At 45.9% G+C, this 18,882-nt stretch overlaps 1 protein-coding gene across 8 annotated transcripts in view; it reads left to right on the top strand.

Moving 5' to 3' along the window:
* The window catches only part of SYN3 (synapsin III), a 553,389-nt gene that overhangs the window by 450,392 nt on the left and 84,115 nt on the right, over window positions 1-18,882 (top strand). For all 8 annotated transcript variants that reach the window (XM_031005415.3, XM_019018272.4, XM_019018273.4 and 5 more), the window contains exon 7: window positions 11,321-11,383. In XM_031005415.3, the coding sequence (XP_030861275.1) occupies window positions 11,321-11,383 (63 nt within the window). The remainder of the gene's footprint in view (window positions 1-11,320; window positions 11,384-18,882) is intronic.

The raw sequence follows: 18,882 nt of genomic DNA, 5'->3' as shown, positions 1-18,882 counted from the left end.
ATCACACCACTGCACTCCAGCCTGGGTGACAGAGCGAGACTCCATCTCAAAAATAAATACTTTTTTTAAAAGGGTCATCTGACTTGGAAAGGGGTGCTTTTCCCCATCTACAGATGCAGCTGGAACAAGACTGTCAAAAAAAAGTAAATTATAGCATAAGCCCAGAGGGTCTGTGATCCCGCAGCTGCATGTGTCCACGTGACTCAGGGTGGTCTTCACTTCCCAGTCATTCAGGATCAGTCGGACCCTCCCCAGAGCCACAGTTTGCTGGAGATGTTGTCTGCATGGTGAGTGTCACCCGGGAGGATCCTCATGGGAGACTGAACCTGTTCTATGCTATAAACATCACACAGGCAAGAACAAGAAAAGCAGACAAATATCGCCATCCTATCAGTTTGTTTATTTTTGACTATTCAGTTTCTCAGGGAAACAGGAAATGTAAGAGAATGGAATATTTGTTTTTTGGTAGGGCAGATTTCGTTTCATTTTTCTGAATATGCTACCGGTATTTTTCCAAGACAGACTTAAGGTGGAAGGAGGTGATGCAGGGAGTTCAGAGGTGGGATTAGAAGGCCAGAGAGCTCGAGGCTGGGCAGGGAGACCACAGACCTCACTCTGCAAACATCTCCTGGGCCCTCCTGTGTGCCTGACCAGGGTCAGGACAGGTATAAGGATGAAGAAGGCAGGCAGGATCTCTATCTTGGGCACCTGGGTGGATGGTGGCAGCGTTGACTGAGGTTGGGGTACAGGAAGAGAAGAGAACATTTTTGATGGGAATTCATGCAGTTGTTTGGAAATGTTGAGTTGCAAGTTCTGCAGCAGCACCTGGCGGCCGGGATCAGGAGGCAGGTCTGTCATTCAGGAGAGGCCTGAGGGTTCAATGTTGAGCAGCCACAGACACTGCCCCACCGCTTCTCTTGGAGTCAGACATTCCTCAACAATCACACAGATCCATTTGAAATGGCTAAGAAGGAAGAACAGATGAGCAGGCTGTGACATAGGCAGGGAGATGCAAGCCAGCTGCTTGGGGAGGTGATGTTGGAGCTGACTTCTGAAGCATGCAGACATGGACACAGGAAGGGGAACATCACACACCGGGGCCTGTTGTGGGGTGGGGGGAGGCGGGGAGGGACAGCATTAGGAGATATACCTAATGTTAAATGACGAGTTAATGGGTGCAGCACACCAACATGGCACATGTATACACATGTAACAAACCTGCACGTTGTGCACATGTACCCTAAAACTTAAAGTATAATAAAAATAAATAAATAAATAATTATTTTTAAAATAAAGACTTATTTAAACATTTAAAAAAATAAAAAATAAAAAATAAAGAGTTGGCTGAATGAAGAGGAGCAGAGAGGGACTTCACTGCAGGCAATAAAAACAGCATATGCAAAGCCCCTGTGGCCAGAGGGGACAGCACTAGTATACTAGTATCCAGGCTGGGGAGAAAGCCACTGAGCCTGGGACAGAGAGGCTGATGGGGGAGTGTGGGTAAGATGGGTTTGGAGCAGAAGGCAGGGGTCAGACCACACAGAGCCCCATAAGCCGTGAAGTTTTGTCTTAACATATTTGCGTTTCCACATTTCACTCCTCTAAATGGCATTTTGTAGATTTGTCACAACATGGCAGAATTACAGAAGAGTTGCAAAGGTCATCTTGTCTGTGCTCCTCCTCCTGACGGGAGTGTCTCTATGTGCCGTGCTTAAAATTCCAAGGAGAGTCTGTCAGATGCTACACAGCAAGGTTAAGCTTTATGAAGCAGCCGTGGGAGTGCTCCTGTGCTTTCTGTTGAATGAGTCTATCTTAAATGTCTACCACAAACCCCATTTCCGGGCTGCCCCATTTGTGTCAAAGGCTTTGTAACGTGCTCCCTGCTCACAACCTAGGCCTCAGGCTTCCTTCCCCTTCCCTTCCCTTCCTGCTTCCAAGGAATAACAGATCAGCCTTTGACATCCCACAGCCCCCACTTGCTGCCGTGCCCCTGAGATCATAGATGTGGAGGAGATGAGAGCAAGGGCCGTCCTACTCCAGGCCAGCCAGGCCCTGGGCATCCTCTAAGTTCATTTGCGCCCCTCCACTAGCAACAACCATCCAGTGACCAACTCCTCAGTGACCAAAATCTATTATAATGTCCATTCCTCCCATCAATCTGGTGGGATTCAAGTGATCTTCCTATTTGGGGCATGAGGAAACTGAGTCACAGAGTGGTCGGTGACTTACCCAAGGGCTCACAACTGTAAATGTGGGAGCCAGAAGTGAACTGGTGTCCTTCTACCCATGTTCATGCTGCTGCCACCTTGCCCTGCCCTGCCCAGTGATGACTGCAGCCAGTCTTGTCCTAACAGGTCTGCTGGCCTCCACCCACGTGCTCCAGTTCTGGGTGCAGGGGAAGCGCTGGATGATCATAGTTGTCCAGAGGTGGCACCATGCAGGAGGGAGCAGGGGCGGGTGGCTCTGGCTGAATCCTAGCTCTTCCACTTTCTTGCTGAGTGATCTTAGGCCAAAAACTTCACCTCTCTTTGCCTTTATTTCCATGTATGTAAAATGGAATAAAGATAGGAGCTACCTCATAGAAGAAGTATCAAGAGGCTTACGTGGGGTGATATATGTAAAGTGCTTAGCCCCATGCCTGGTACACACTAAGGGCTCAAGAGATATGAGCTGTTGTTCACAGCCTCCAGAGAACTCTTCCTAAAGCCTGCTCTACAGGTGTCTACCCCACTGCATCCAAACCCTCGACGGCTGCCTGGTAGCCATGAAACACAGTTCAAACTCCTACCTCTGGTGCCAGGCCCCTCCCAAGCTTGCCATTCCTGATCTCTCCGCCCTAATTCTGGCTGCATCCCCAACAAACCTTCCACTCGAATCACTACATTCCTCCTGACTCTGCCTGTTCGCATATGACTTCTCCCGCTTGTTGTGGGAGACTTTGTCTAATACGCATTCAACAAACGCGCTTACTGTCTGCCGGGCCTTGTGGAGAGTCTAGAGACGCAGTGGTAAACAAAACAAGCAAAGTTCCTGTCCTCAGACCACCTATGGGGAGTGGAGAAACAGTTTAAAAAAAAAAGATGAATGTATAATTCTTTTTTTTTTTTTTTTCTGAGATGGAGTCTCGCTCTATCGCCCAGGCTGGAGTGCAGTGGTGCTATCTCGGCTCACTGCAAGCTCCACCTCCCGGGTTCACACCATTCTCCCGCCTCAGCCTCCTGAGTAGCTGGGACTACAGGCAACCGCCACCACGCCCGGCTAATTTTTTTGTATTTTTAGTAGAGATGGGGTTTCACCGTGTTAGCCGGGATGGTCTCGATCTCCTGACCTCGTGATCCGCCCGCCTCGGCCTCCCAAAGTGCTGGGGTTACAGGCATGAGCCACCGCACCCAGTCATGAATGTATAATTCTAAATGGTGTCTAGAGCTAGGAAAGGAGAACTCTCAGAGTGAGATAGAGAAGATAACAGGAAGTGCCTACTGGAGACCAGTGGCCAGGGAGGGCTTTTCAGGGACAGAATTTCAGCAGAGACGTGAGTATGAGACGGGATTGGCCTAGAAAAGAGTGTGAGGGAGGGTATCTCAGGGAAACAGGGAACAGCTTATGCAAAGACCGTGGCTGGAGGGAGTGCGGCACATTCAGTAAAGAATTGAAAGGTCAGTAGGCTGTAACTGGGAGTTAGGGGTTGGGCTGAGGAGGAGGAGGGAGACACATGAGATGAAACAGAAGACATGGGGGAGAGCTGGATCAGGCAGAGCCTTGGAGGTAGGAAATGGAGGCCAGCTCCTCCTGGAAGTCTTCCCAGACTTCAGTCCTTGATTTCTTCCTCCAGATTCTTCTCGATCTTGATTTTCCCATCGCTTACATAGGACCAGACTCTGCCTACTTAAATCTTCAGAGTCAAGAACATAGGAGGAGTTGCCTCCTTTGGTGGGAGGCTGTCCGGGCCACTCTAAAGTCCTGTTTCTCTGACTCTGTGGATTGAGGATGCGGCTGTGACTAGGCTGACCTGGGCTTCCACTCCCATCTCTAATCCTCCCAAGGGAACACCCAGCATAGGCACTGGGCTACCCCGAGTATTTTGGTTTCCTTGGGTTCTTTTGAATAAAGCCCTTATCTGGGTGGGGATCTCTGTTTTCCAAAATCGGTCTGCCCCTTCTGACAGGATGTCAGGCCTCTTACGCCACTGGGCAGTGCTGCACTCTGGAGTGCCCGGGGCATGTGAGAGGGACAGGGAGCCTGTGAGAGGCTGATGCAGACCTCAGCATCCCCAGGGGAACTAAATAAAGCTATTGTTGGGAAGGGAAGAGAGAAAATAGCCGGCAAGATGTTTTTTGTCCTCTGTGACCTGTCTGTGTTTGGGGAGGGGCTTGCATGTTGCAAAGGGGTAGAAGTGGGAATGGCCTTCGACACCCATTTGAACAGCTTGGGAAGTGGGGTGGCCACAGGGCAGCAGCACCGCCTTCACTGTCTGGCTTCGGGCAAAGGGCTGTGTTTTCTTTCTTTCTTTTTTTTTTTTTTTTTCCTTTTTTTTGAGACGGAGTCTTGCTCCAGCCCAGGCTGGAGTGCAGTGGCACGATCTCGGCTCACTGAAAGCTCTACCTCCCGGATTGACGCCATTCTCCTGCCTCAGCCTCCCTAGTAGCTGGGACTACAGGTGCCCGCCACCACACCTGGCTATTTTTTTTTTTTTTTGTATTTTTAGTAGAGACGGGATTTCACCATGTTAGCTAGGATTGTCTCCATCTCCTGACCTTGTGATCCGCCCACCTTGGCCTCCCAAAGTGCTGGGATTACAGGCGTGAGCCACCGCGCCCGGCCAGCACTGTGTTTTCTTATCTATAACATGGGGGAGGAAAAGGATGCTACCATCCATAAAGTGCCTGGTCCCATTCCTGGCCCTTCTTACATGACAATAAATACAGTCACTTTTAGCCTGGAGGTAATATGGTGGCTGATTCACCCCGTATGCAATGCCATGGCATCCAGTTTCATTTCTTGAGCTCTAACAACTGACTTTAGAAATAGAAGCCTGGGTGACAGAGCGAGACTCCATCTCAAAAAAAAAAGAATGTCTCCAAATTCTGCTGGTTCTCCCTTTGAAAATCTCCTGGCCTGGCCTGGAGGAATTAAAACACTAGCTCATCAGGACATGTGTACAAAGATGTTTAATGAAGTCTCGTTTATAGTAGCAGAGAGAGAGAGGGAAAGAGAGAGACAGAGAGAATGAATAACACAAATGTCTATTAATAGGAAACCAGTGCATGTGTAGATGGTGCAGCTATTATTAAAACTATCAGGATTGGCTGGGCGCAGTGGCTGATGCCTGTAATCCCAGCACTTTGGGAGGCCAAGGCAAGCGGATCACAAGGTCAGGAGGTGAAGACCATCCTGGCCAACATGGTGAAACCACATCTCTACTAAAAATACAAAAATTAGCTGGGCATGGTGGCTCGTGCCTGTAATCCCAGCTACTCAGGAGGCTGAGGCAGGAGAATCACTTGAACCAGGGATTTGGAGGTTGCAGCGAGCTGAGATCGTGTCACTGCACTCCAGCCTGGCAACAGAGCGAGACTCTGTCTCCAAAAACAAACAAAACAAAACAAAACAAAACAAAACAAAAAACTATCGGGATAGAACTATCTTTATTGACATGGGAGGAGGGGTGTATATGGTGTGACGTTAAGAGATAAGAGCTATTTTCAAAAATACAAACATCAGCCTCAGCCATATCCGTGCATACATGTTTGCAAAGATTGCACGTGGTGAGGGATGGGGAGGAATACACCCCAGACACACTGGGGAGGTGAGATTAGTTACCTGGTCTGGAGAAGGGGAGTAGGGGAAGACAGAAGAAAATAAAAACATCTGTAGCAAAAATAAGAAAACACTTATGGTATACTATTAAGTGAGAAGATAGATGCAAAATTCTACCTCTAAAATTGTTGTAAAGTACCCTGGGGGTTTTATTGGACATATAAAAATTATAAGGTAATGTGGACCAATACAAACACTGATTTGGTTAGACGATGAGATTGTAGACAATTTTTGTCTTGAATTTCTCTGGTCATTTTAATACTATTATTTCAATAAAGAAGTGTCACAAAAAAAAGAAAAAAGAAAAGAAAAGCTCCGGGAGTGCTCCCACTCCCTCTACCATCTCTTCCCAGTCCAGGCCCAACCAGTGGCATTTAGTGTCTTTAGAATGAATTCCAAACTGGCCCCTGGCCCTTCAGTCACCGCTAGCACAAATCCATCCTGCCCACAGCTGGCAGGTCACTCCCCGGTTCCAGAACTATCTTGCTTCCTCACTGTCCATCCAAGCAACCTGAACTCCCCTCTTTGGTTTCAAAGGCCCCCAATAATCTGGCCCCAAATTACCTCTTCTGTGTCCTCAGCACTAGCCCGGAGTCTCGCCAGCCCATACGTGGTTCTAAAAAGAATGCTGTTTCCCACAAGTCAAAGTAAAAAATGGCAAAGGAGGCCGGGCGCAGTGGCTCACGCCTGTAATCCCAGCACTTTGGGAGGCCAAGGCAGGTGGATCACGAGATTAGGAGATCCAGACCATTCTGGCTAACACGGTGAAACCCTGTCTCTACTAAAAATACAAAAAATTAGCCGGGCATGGTGGCGGGTGCCTGTAGTCCCAGCTACTTGGGAGGCTGAGGCAGGAGAATGGCGTGAACCCAGGAGGCGGAGCTTGCAGTGAGCCGAGATCGCACCACTGCACTCCAGCCTGGGCGACAGAGCAAGACTCCATCTCAAAAAAAAAAAAAAAAAAAAAAAAAAAGGCAAAGGAAAATTTCCCCTAGTATCAGGAAAATCCATTGCTTTGGATGAATTCTGAAATGTTTTCTGTGAAATGTCTTACTTAAACATTCACAGATTTTGCTAGATTGACTTTCTGTGTTCTCTAAATACAGATACAGCACCTACTCCACAATTTCTAACAATGAACACATTCCTCCAATTTCATTTAAGAACCCTGGAGAAGGACATGCCGTTCAAATATACAATTCTGTTCAGCAATCACCTGCAAAATAAATTTATTGCAGATCAAATCATATTAAGTGGCCGGGAGGGGTGGCTCACACCTGTTATCCCAGAACTTTGGCAGGCCGAGGTGGGTGGATTACCTGAGGTCAGGAGTTCGAGACCAGCCTGGCCAACATAGTGAAACCCGGTCTCTACTGAAAATACAAAAATTAGCCAGGCATGGTGGCACAGCCTATAATACCAGCTACTCGGAAGTCTGAGGCAGGAGAATTGCTTGAGCCCAGGAGACAGACGTTGCAGTGAGCCGAGATCATGCCACTGCACTTCAGCCTGGCAGATAGAGCAAGACTCCGTCTCAAAAAAAAAAAAAAAAATCATATTAAGTGGCATAAAATAAATCCTTCCTCCCTATGGGTCTTTGTTTATTAGAGCTCATGAAGAATCTAAACATGCCCCACAGGAAGACCGTGGTGGTCTGCACCATTCACCCTTGGGGAACTCTGTGCCTTCTATCCACCCACCCACAACCTGCTCATCCTTCAGAACCCTGGTCAGAGCCTCATTTCCTCTGGAGCAGGGGTCCCCCACCTCTGGGCCACAGACCAGTACAGGTCCATGGCCTGTTAGAAACAGAGCTGCACCGCAGAAGGTGAGCCGTGGGTAAGTGAGTGAGGCTTCATCTGTATTTACAGCCACTCTGCATCACTCGCACGACCGCCTGAGCCCCATCTCCTGTCAGATCAGAGGCAGCATTAGATTCTCATAGGAGTACTAACCCTGTTGTGAATTGCGCATTCGAGGGATGTAGGTTGCACTCTCGTTATGTAAATCTAATGCCTGATGATCTGTCACTGTCTCCCATCACCCCCAAATGGGACTGTCTAGTTGCAAGAAAACAAGCTCAGAGCTCCCACTAATCCTACATTATGGTGAGTTGTGTAATTATTTCATCATGTATTACAAGGTAATAATAATAGAAATAAAATGCACAATAAATGCAATGCTCTGGAATCATCCTAAAACCATCCCCTCATCCCCCTCTAGTTCGTGTAAAAATTCGCTTCCACAAAACTGGTCCCTGGTGCCAAAAATGTTGGGCTCTGCTCTGGAGACTTGCACATGACCGTGACGTACCCCACAGCTTCCTGCCATGCTGCCTCACTCTGCTCTTTCATTGTACAGCCCATGGGTCCAAGCAGATAATAAATCCTCTGAGGGCAGAAATCTTGTCTCAACCTTCGGTGTGCCCCAACCAGCAGAAGACACAGAACTAGCCACATAATTCTCATTCAGTCGTGCCCACGGAATTGATTTGATATTATTTTATTGATCACTATCATGGGGGGGGAAGCATTTATTACACCCCAGATATGCATATGATTCCCAGAAAAGTGTGCCTTGATGGAGAGAGTGCTTGATGGAGAGTCAAGACACATAAACTTGACTTCTGGCGCAGTGGCTCACGCCTGTAATCCCAGCACTTTGGGAGGCTGAGGCGGGCGGATCACGAGGTCAGGAGATCAAGACCATCCTGGCTAACACAGTGAAACCCCATCTGTACTAAAAATACAAAAAATTAGCCGGGCGTGGTGGCAGGCACCTGTAGTCCCACCTACTCGGGAGGCTGAGGCAGGAGAATGGCGTGAACCCGGGAGGCGGAGCTTGCACTGAGCCGAGATCGCACCACTGCACTCCAGCCTGGGCGACAAAGCGAGACTCTGCCTCAAAAAAAAAAAAAAAAAAAAAAGTACATCAGGGGCTTCAGCTGTCTAAGCAATGTTTTATTTCTTAAGCAAGCTGATGTCTGTAGTATTGCTCTTTAAGGCTTTTTCCATATGTGAAATATTTCATAATTATTATTAAGTTAACAAGTAATAACCACCAGGAGTATTCTCATCACATAATATTAAGTGGAAAGAGCAAGAACCAAGATTGGATATCCACTATACTCCCAATTTTGTAAAAACAGAACAAATCAAGGGAAAACCTCAATATAGATTTTTTTAAAAGAGCAGCAGATAATAAACCAAAACTGTTAGCAGTCTGAGGATGATTTTTATTGACTTCTTTATACTTAAGGTAATTGATATATATATCAATCAATAAGGTAACTGATGAGGTTCTTTCAATTAATCTTATCATATTTTGCAAAGTTTTTATAGTGAGTACTTATTGCTTTTGGAATCAAAATCAAATGTTGCTGTTTTTTTAACATGTATGTATTCACCATAGACACCAGGGTATGGTAAATTTTAGCCTGAAATCAAGGAAAAAAAAATTATGGCTGGGCGCAGTGGTTTCCGGGGCTGGAATCCTAGCACTTTGGGAGGCTGAGGCAGGCGGATCACCTGAGGTCAGGAGTTCAAAATCAGCCTGACCAACATGGCGAAACCCCGTCTCTACTAAAAATACAAAAATTAGCCAGGCCTGGTGGCACATGCCTGTAATTCCTGCTATTTGGGAGGCTGAGGCAGAAGAATCGCTTGAACCCAGGAGGCAGAGATTGCAGTGGGCCAAGATCGTGCCACTGCACTTCAGCCTGAGCGACAGAGTGAGACTCTGTCTCAAAAAAAAATTATTTAAAGTCTACTGCAGGCCACTCTTGTGCTAGACTAAAAGGGAACTGTTCAACTCAAGCTGGGAGTCTGACAGACCGAAGTTCAAGTCCCAGCTCCACCCCTTCCCAGCAACTCACTTGAGTCTCAATTTTCTCATCTGTAAAATGGTGATTAAAATACTTTCCCTGGTTGCCTTCTAAGGCCAGTGTTGGGGGGTAAAATGAGATGAGGGCCACAGAATGGCTTTGTGATGCGCAGGCGGCCTTCTGCAGAGGCTCAGCAGCTACTACAGGACAGACCAGGCAAGAGACATCAAGAGGGCAAGGCTGGGTTCCTTCGGTGCCCACAGCGTAAGAGGACAGACAGTGCTGTCCATGGACAGCCGAGGAGAAGGGGTCAGGATGGCCCCCAGTTGGGAATGGTCCACATGGAAGGAAGTTATGTTATTAGTACATAACTAGGAGGGATAACCTTTGCCCTCAAGCAATGCAAAATGTACTTCTAGAAATCAAGAAAACACTCTCAAAAAACGCATGAACAGCATGAAAGGGGGAAAGCAAAGCTCAGGCCTGAGTCCTGGCTTCCTAGCTCCCTGGTTAAGTGATGGTGTGTGTGAGGAAGTATATACAATCTTTCCAGCCCAACTGTCTCACTTGTGTCAGAGGGAGAAGCATGCATGCCTCCTAGGTCTTGCTGAGGGGCCTGATTGAAGGACAGATTCAGTATCGAGCACCTTCCCTGGATCAGGCCATGTTCTAGGAGCTGGGGGTGCAGCAGGGAACCAACCCGGCAAGGCTGCTGTCCTCAAGTGTGGCTTCCTAAGGGAGGTGACGCAAAGCAGTCGCTCAGCACGGAGCCTATGTGGTACAGTCGATAAATGCTTGTGCCAGAGGCAGACACGGCCGCTATTATTAAGCAGCCTCGTATGGTGGCCTGGGGAGGCTTAAGGGAAGTAATGAAAGTTTTCAGGTGGTTGAAGTGTTATTTGAAAGAATAATGGGCCAGGCGCGGTGGCTCACACCTGTAACCCCAGCACTTCAGGAGGCAGAGGCGGGCGGATCCCCTGAGGTCAGGAGTTCAAGACCAGCCTGGCCAACATGGTGAAACCCCATCTCTACTAGAAATACAAAAATTAGCCGGCCATGGTGGCAGGCACCTGTAATCCCAGCTACTTGGGAGGCTGAGGCAGGAGAATCACTTGAACCCTGGAGGCAAAGGTTGCAGTGAGCTGAGATCGCACCATTGCACTCCAGCCTGGGCAACAAGAGCAAGATTCATCTCAAAAAAAAAAAAAAAGAGAGAATAATGTAAGACAGGAGTATGCCAGGAATAATTAAGCTTCCATTCACTGAGTGCCACACATGTAATAACTCAATCCTCACAGCAACCCCATGGGATACTATTATTATCATCTTCATTTGACAGATGAAGAAACTGAGGCATGGGTCAATGCAATGACTTGCCTGAAGTTGCACAGCGGTAAAGCCAAGACTGGAAACCAGTTGGTTTGTCCCACTCCATTGTCTCTGCAGATTGATGGGTGCCCCAGACAAGCTGGTCTTAAGAGCTCAGAGCTTCCTTTGAAAGCCAAAAGCACTGACATTGAGGGTGTTTGGGCCATGGCTGGGTGACCATCTGTCAAAGCATTCTTGTGGGGATTCCCAACCATATGAAATGAATGGATCTTTCTATGGAACAAGCAGCACCCAGAGCCTTGGCGGCAATGCTCTGAGATGTTAAGAGTGACTTCTTCTTGTCTCTTTCAGGTCACAGCTCCACACTTCCCTGTGGTAGTCAAGCTGGGACATGCCCACGCTGGAATGGGAAAGGTATGAGAAACAGCCCTTCTACTCACAGTGGACACACCCAGAGATTCCCCAGACTACCTGTTCCTCTCTCCCTCTGTCACCCATCAACCCCTTAGCACAGGCACCCAGAACAGAGTGTTAAAAAGAATCCATAGTACATCTCCTTCCCCTCCCGGCCCACCTTCCTCAGAGCTCCTGGTGCACAGAACATCTCTCCAGTTCAGTCCATCCTTGCCAAATCCTACCTGGAATTGCTAACTAATCATTCTCTATGATTGCAACTGAAGAGAAAGAGATGTAGAGCATTTTATTGAGCGTAATTATCTTGTAAGGGGTTGCTGTCATCATCTCCACAGCCATGTTGTAAGCCCATGTCTTACTCATCTCTTTATTAGTCCATTCTCACGCTGCTATAAAGAAATACCTGAAACTGGGTAATTTTAAAGAAAAGAGGTTTAATGGCTGTGGCTCCACAGGCTGTATGGGAAGCATGGCTGGGGAGGCCTCAGGAAACTTACAACTGTGTCAGAAGGCGAAAGGGAAGGCGGCCTGTCTTACATGCCTGGAGCAGGAGGAAGAGAGAGAAAGGGGAGGTGCTACACACTTTATTTTGTTTTTGAGACAGAGCCTCGCTCTGTCACCCAGGCTGGAGTGCAATAGTGTGATCTCGGCTCACTACAACCTCCACCTCCCAGGTTAAAGTGATTCTCATGCCTCAGCCTCCCAAGTAGGTGGGACTACAGGTGCGTGCCACAATACCTGGCTAATTTTTGTATTTTTAATAGAGACTGGGTTTCACCATGTTGGCCAGGCTGGTCTCAAACTCCTGACCTCAAGTGATCCACCCGTCACGGCCTCCCACAGTGTTGGGATTATAGGCGTGAGCCACCACACCTGGCCAAAGTGCTACACACTTTTAAACAACCAGATCTCGTGAGAACTCACTCACTATTACAAGAACAGCAAGGAGAAAATCTGCCCCCATGATCCAATCACCTCCCACCAGGCTCCTCTTCCAACATGGGGGATTACAGTTTGACATGAGATTTGGGTGGGGACCCAAATGCAAACCATATCAATCACTGTAGGGCTGCTGACACCTAGAAAATGGCAAACACATCTGGCTTCATGGAAGAAGCCCCCAGAGTCAGTTAACTGCAAAAGTCAATAATATATCTCACACAGACACAAATAACATCCTGACAAACTATATTGGTCAGACTCCTTCAGTTGCAAGTGTCAAAATGTTCAAGATATTAGGACGTCTGAGATAGTTCTTGGTAGATTCCAGCAGAGCTGGATCCAGGAGTTCAAATGAAATAGAGCTTGATCTCCCTCTTTATCTCTTGGCTCTGTTCATCTCTACTTGGCATTTTCTTCAGACAGTCAAAATGGCTGTGAGCCACCCAACCTGGTCCCTAAGCTCACCATCCCCAAAGGATAAAGACCCTCTTTTTGTCCAGCACCTCTGTACCTAATCCCATGGAACCTTGCTTGGATCAGTGTACTTGGCCTCAGCAATGGGATGTAGAGATAGTTTAGCACCAGTCAAACCATGTGCATCAGAGTCCCACAGGAAAGGGGGCACTCGGGGTCTCCCACAGTTTGCCTTTCAAGCCTCTGGCTCAGAAACAAGTGGGAACATGTGGATCTCAGTACCTGCCACTCACATTGGAGGGGACTTGAGCCCAGACACAATGCCCAACATAAAGTACAGCTGGAGTTAAACAATGTGAGGCCAAGTAGACACCTTTCTTTGAGTAGGCCCACCCAGACGTGAATAATTCTTCACCTCACATCTATAGTTTTCCCCACCCTGTTATACCTTCTGTATGGCTAAACTCCACTCCCTTCAGGCAGCCTAAAAAGGAATGGGTCGGCTGGGCGTGGTGGCTCACGCCTATAATCCCAGAACTTTGGGAGGCCAAAGAGGGTGGATCACCTGAGGTTGGGAGTTAGAGACCAGCCTGACCAACCTGGAGAAACCCCGTCTCTACTAAAAATACAAAAATTAGCCAGGCATGGTTGCGCATGCCTGTAATTCCAGCTACTTGGAAAGCTGCGGCAAGAGAATCGCTGGAACCTGGAAGGTGGAGGTTGCGGTTAGCGGAGATCATGCCATTGCACTCCAGCCTGGGCAACAAGAGTGAAATTCAGTCAAAAAAAAAAAAGAAAGAAAGAAAAGAAAAATCAAAACAAAAGGAATGGGTCAGGCAGATCAGGGCATGACCCATAGCTTGGACATCTTCATAAACTTGGGTGAGTTACCATCTAACTTCTCTTGGTTTCCTCATCAGTCGAAAGATAATTCTAGTAACTATCTTTTAAAAAGAGTCCTCCCTTCAGAGTATATCTCTCTAGAAAGTACACACCTTGAGGGCAGGAAGTTCTGCCTGGTTTTCCACTGCTGTATCCCAGAGCCCTGAGTGGCACCCGGTACACAGGAGGCCCCCTGCCCCACTTCTTGCTTGGGTGGATGAATGAACGAACCCCTCTTTAACCATCATCCTATGTCTGCCCCCCAATTCCCTTGTCTCCCGCTGCCTCTTCCATCCCTGCATATGGCTCCAGCCCCCTCCACTCCACTAAAGCTGTCCTCTCAGTGGTCTCCAATGATCCTCTGTTGCTAATTCAGCAGGCACTTTTCTGTCCTTATTGGAATCCACCTCTGTCTATCATTTACAGTGGCTGGCCATCCTTCTGTCCCAAACTCTCCTTATAGTGGCCTCTGGTGCATGCTTCTCTCCTGGCTTTCCTCCTCTCTGTCTCTTGCCACTCCTTCTTGTTCTCCTTCAAGAACTTTTCTTCCTGCATCATCCCTAACCGTGGCTATTCCATCTGCACACGATCCCTGAGTGCTCTTGTCAACTACCTCAGCTTCAGCTGCCATCTGCATGCCAACAGACTCCCGAGTCACCTTTTTCCTTCCCAGAGCATCAGGCTCTTATATCCAGTTATGTCCTCTACATCTCTACTTTGTCTCCCATGGAAACCTCAGAGCCTAAACATCCCAGACCAGGCTCAGCATCTTCCCAGACACCCTCACCTCCCTCCTTCTCCTCCTCCACTTCCTCCTGTGACCTCCATCTCTGCAGCAGGAACCACCAGTCATTCAGTTGCCTCAAAACAGAAACCTGGGAGTCATCTCCCCCTCCTCCATGTCCAAATGGTCTCCAAGTCTTGTCAATTGCCCCTTGTTAATGTTTCTCTGACCTGTATCTTTCTCTCCACCCATTTCCACTATCTTGGACAGCTCTGGTAAAGCCAAAGCATTCCCAAGAATTAAACTCTGTGCTTAAAGCTTAAAATAATCCCCAACAGGACATAAAAAGAAGGAAATAAAGAGATGAGAAACTCAGGTCCAGAAGGGCCTCCCAAAACATGGAAAGGAGGGTGCACTCCAAGGATTAAAAAAAAAAAAAAGACACAGACCAGAATAAACTGAGGTTTGCAAAAATGCTGAGATCAAGGGAAAAGGACTTTTCTCCTTATGTTTGGAATGAGAAAACTTGCAGTAACAGTCTGGACCAAGTTGATGAAGCAAATGATGTCATGTTCATAGCAGAGAGAGAGAAAAACAAAGCTGGTACCTGTGGTACATTTACCTTCTCTTGGGAGTGAAGATTGTCCTCCTGGAGACAAGCAAAGAGAACGTTCCTAGAAGAAAGCTGGTAAGGAGGCTGTCAATGAGCTCAGGGTTGCTTGAAATCTACCCAGGCCCCCACGGATGCAATTGCTGGCCTATCCCAAATTATACTTCACTCCTTTGTTCTTTTATACTTGTGGTGCCTACTCTATGCTGAGAATTGGAAAATCAACAGGACCCAGTCCCTGTCCTCAAGGAATTGGAGAGATGGTCGCGTAAATATGCATAATGTGTTGTTGGGGGCCTGGTAGAAGGCTGTGCAGAGGGTATGAGGCTTAGAGGAAAGAACTTAATTCCACCTAGTTGGAAAAGGCATCCTAGGAGAATTGAGGCTTGATTTAGAAAGACAAGTGCATGGCCTTTGTTGGCACTGGTGATTAAGAGCATGCCCGGGAAAGGAGAATATTCAACTAGTAAGAGGAAACCTGGCATCAGGGGAACTGCATGTGATTGGGTGTGCCTGGAAATTTAAGAAATCCTAAAAAATAAAAAAGACTAGAAGACAAGAGATGGAACAATTACCCCCTTGTATTAAAACAAAAAAATAGTGGACATCATGAGAAACAGAAATCAAAATATGGTGAAACTCTGTGCCATTTTGGGAGTGCTTAGACAGTGGTCCGTATTCATGGGGATACTATAAGTTCCTTAGAAGTCAGTCAGGTTAGACAAGTGGTTGGGAGAAAAATGATCTGCCCCCTGGCAGGAGGCATTTGGATGTGTCTGGAGGCAATTTTATTTGTTATAACTTGGGGACGGTGAGGGGGTAGTACTGATATCTACCAGGTAGAAGCCAGGGATGCTGCTAAACATCCACAGTACATAAGACAGCTTCCCATGACAAAGAATTGTACTGCCCCAAAATGTCAATACAGTCGATCCCACTTATCTGCTGGGGATACATTCCAAGACCCCCAGTGGATTCCTGAAACCACTGATAGTTCTGAATCATTATTCCTCTACATACCTATGATAAAGTTTAATTTATAAATTAGGCACAGTGCCCTTGAACTTTGGGGGCCACTATGAAGTAGAATAACAGTTACTTGAACATTCCGTGATAATGGATCCAGTAACTGAGATGGCTCCTAAGTGGCAAACGGGTGGGTGGCATATACAGCATGGACGTGCTGGACGCAGTGATGATTCACGTCCTGGGCAGAGTGGAGCTGGGTGGTGCAAGATTTCATCACGCTACCCAGGATGGTGCGCACTTTAAAACCTAGGAATTGTTTATTTCTGGAATTTTCCATTTAATGTATTTGGACCGCAGTTGACCGTGGGTAACCGAAACCACAGATAAGAAGGGACTACTGGAGTATCAAGGTTGAGAAACATTGCACAAAACTAACTTCATTTCCTTTTTTGGAGATTTTACCAGACTAGAAACCAGAGGAAGCCGTGGTGATAATAGAGTTCAACATGTTTCAAAGCATGTTCTGAAGAATTGTAATTACTCAGGATGCCAAAATCTATTTTTGTCATATAGGTTTGGAAAACTCTGCATTAAAGTAAGCTTTTAGCGCAGAACTTCTTAGAGTCATAAATTTGGTCATATACATTGTTGGGGTACAAGAACGGAAAAGTAAGTAGAAATTCCCAGATTTATCTAACCCCAGAAAACTTTTGCCATTTTCTGTTGAGATGGTTGTCCTTTTATTAATTTGTAAGAACATCTCACATTCGAAAACCATTAATGCTTTGTCATACTTTGGAACTATTTTCTCCTTTTGACAATGACATGTTTGCCTTATTATTCAGTTTTTAGCAATTTTTAAGGTTTTTTTTCTAAATGCAGCCATATGTCTCCGTCTTTGGAAGCAGATTGTTATTATGGTGGCTAAGGGTGTTTATTTGAATCTAGGTCACACCACCTAATAGTTGTGAGACCTTAGATAAGTTGCCTCCTCCACTTTAGTTTCTTCTCATGTAAAATGAACATAGTAATAATTGTATGAGCTTCGTAAGCTGGTTGTGAGGATTAAGAGACATTATATATGTCAAGCACATAGCTCAGTGCCTGAAACAAGTGGGCACACCAGAAATATGGCCCGTCATTATTAAGAATGTTCAGACCTGCTCTGGGCACCCAAAATCCAACCTAAGTCAGTAGGGGAGATATGATTAAATAGCATCATATGTCAGATACTTTATTTCACTTGGCTACAAGTTTAGTATGACTCAGATGAGGACTGGGTTGCCAAAAGCTCTAATCAACAAATGCCAAATAAATAGATGAAAATAGGCTCAACTTTATTAGTCATCAGGGAAATGCAAATTAAAACCACAATGAGTTGCTACTTTATAGCCACGAGAATAGCCAAAATTAAAAAGATTAATAATGCTAAGTGTTGGTGAGAACATGGAACAGTTGGAACACACACACAGAAAGTACATATTTTTTGTAAAAGCATAAATTTGTACAACCACTTTGGAATATAGCTTGATATTGTCTACTAAGCTGATCACACAGGAGTTATTTTAGGTATACCTGACCTAAATACATGCATGTGTGACCAAAGCACATGATTATGCTAGATTTGTTTATAATTGCTGAAAATTCATATGTCCATTTAATAGAATAGATAAATCAATTGTAGTATATTCATATAAATGGAATATTTTCAGCAATAAAAATTAATGAACTACAACTACATATAGCAACTTGAATGAATCTCACAAACACACCATTTAGTGAAATAAGTCAGAAACAAAAGATTGCCTATTTCTATAGTTCCATTTATATAAAATTTAAAAACCAGGAAAACTTAACTATAGCATTAACTCATATACATATTTAGGTGATAGAACTTCTAAGAAAAACAAGAGATTATCACCATAAAAGTCAGAATAGAAGTTATCTTTGGAGAGGACGGAAGGGATAGTCATGGAGATGAGGCAGAAGTGGGCAAAGTTCTAGTTCTTGATTTAGGGGGTGGTTATGTGGGTATTTGCTTTGTGATAGTTCATTGAATTGTTGTTTTTTGTTTTTGCCCTTCTTCATAGTTGTGCTACATTTCAAAATAAGATTTTAAAAATGTAATTCACTCTTAGGATATATGAATGGAAAGATGATACCCAGAACAAAAACAAGAGCCCTGCACCTAGCTAGCCAGTCCACAGCCAGAAGATTCTGGTGTTCTGGGCTGCACCAATTTTGGGTGTTTGAAAGGGATAGTGACAAATTAATGTATGGAAGAATGAACCAAATAGTGGATGGATGAGGCATATACCCCAGAAGAACTAGAGAGAGTGTGACCAACATCTTCAGAAACATGGAGTATTATCATGGGAAGATAGATTAGACCGATTCTACATAACATCTAGTGGGCATAGTTGGGACCCAATCAGTGTTATCAGTCCTGTGGAAAGAGCAACTTTCTAACAATCAGAGGCACATCTTACTGGACTGCCCCTTTAGGTAAGAGGTTCTCATCACTGGACAGTTGGAGCAAAGATGAGAGAGTTAGGAAACTTATTGAGAGTTTCAAGAGATTAATTATTATGTGAGGTTCTTAGCCTGAGATGTTTGCACCCCCTGAAATAGAGACAAACTTGCATGTGTGTTTATGTGTGGATGTGACATGAGCATTTTGGGGGAAAGGGGTCCATAACTTCTTTCAGCTTCTCATTAGTTGCCTGACCAGCCCAATTAAGACACCATGGAGGTGACCCTTACATTATCCTCCAATGATGAGATTCTGTGGTATTAACCAATGTTATGAGCAGTCCATTGGAAGGAATTGCTCAATATCATGTTGATGCAGAGCAGGCAAGCCCCACAACTGGGACTTAGCCTGGGAAGTTTCTTGGCTTTGTTCAGGAAAGAATTCAAGAGCAAGAGAGCACACCAGTGGTAGGAGAAAACAGCTTT

The sequence above is a fragment of the Gorilla gorilla genome, chromosome 23, assembly GCF_029281585.2.
Source record: "Gorilla gorilla gorilla isolate KB3781 chromosome 23, NHGRI_mGorGor1-v2.1_pri, whole genome shotgun sequence".
Taxonomy (NCBI): Eukaryota; Metazoa; Chordata; class Mammalia; order Primates; family Hominidae; genus Gorilla; species Gorilla gorilla.
The sequence above is the reverse complement of the archived record's forward strand: the minus strand, read 5'-3'. Positions and strand labels throughout refer to the sequence as shown.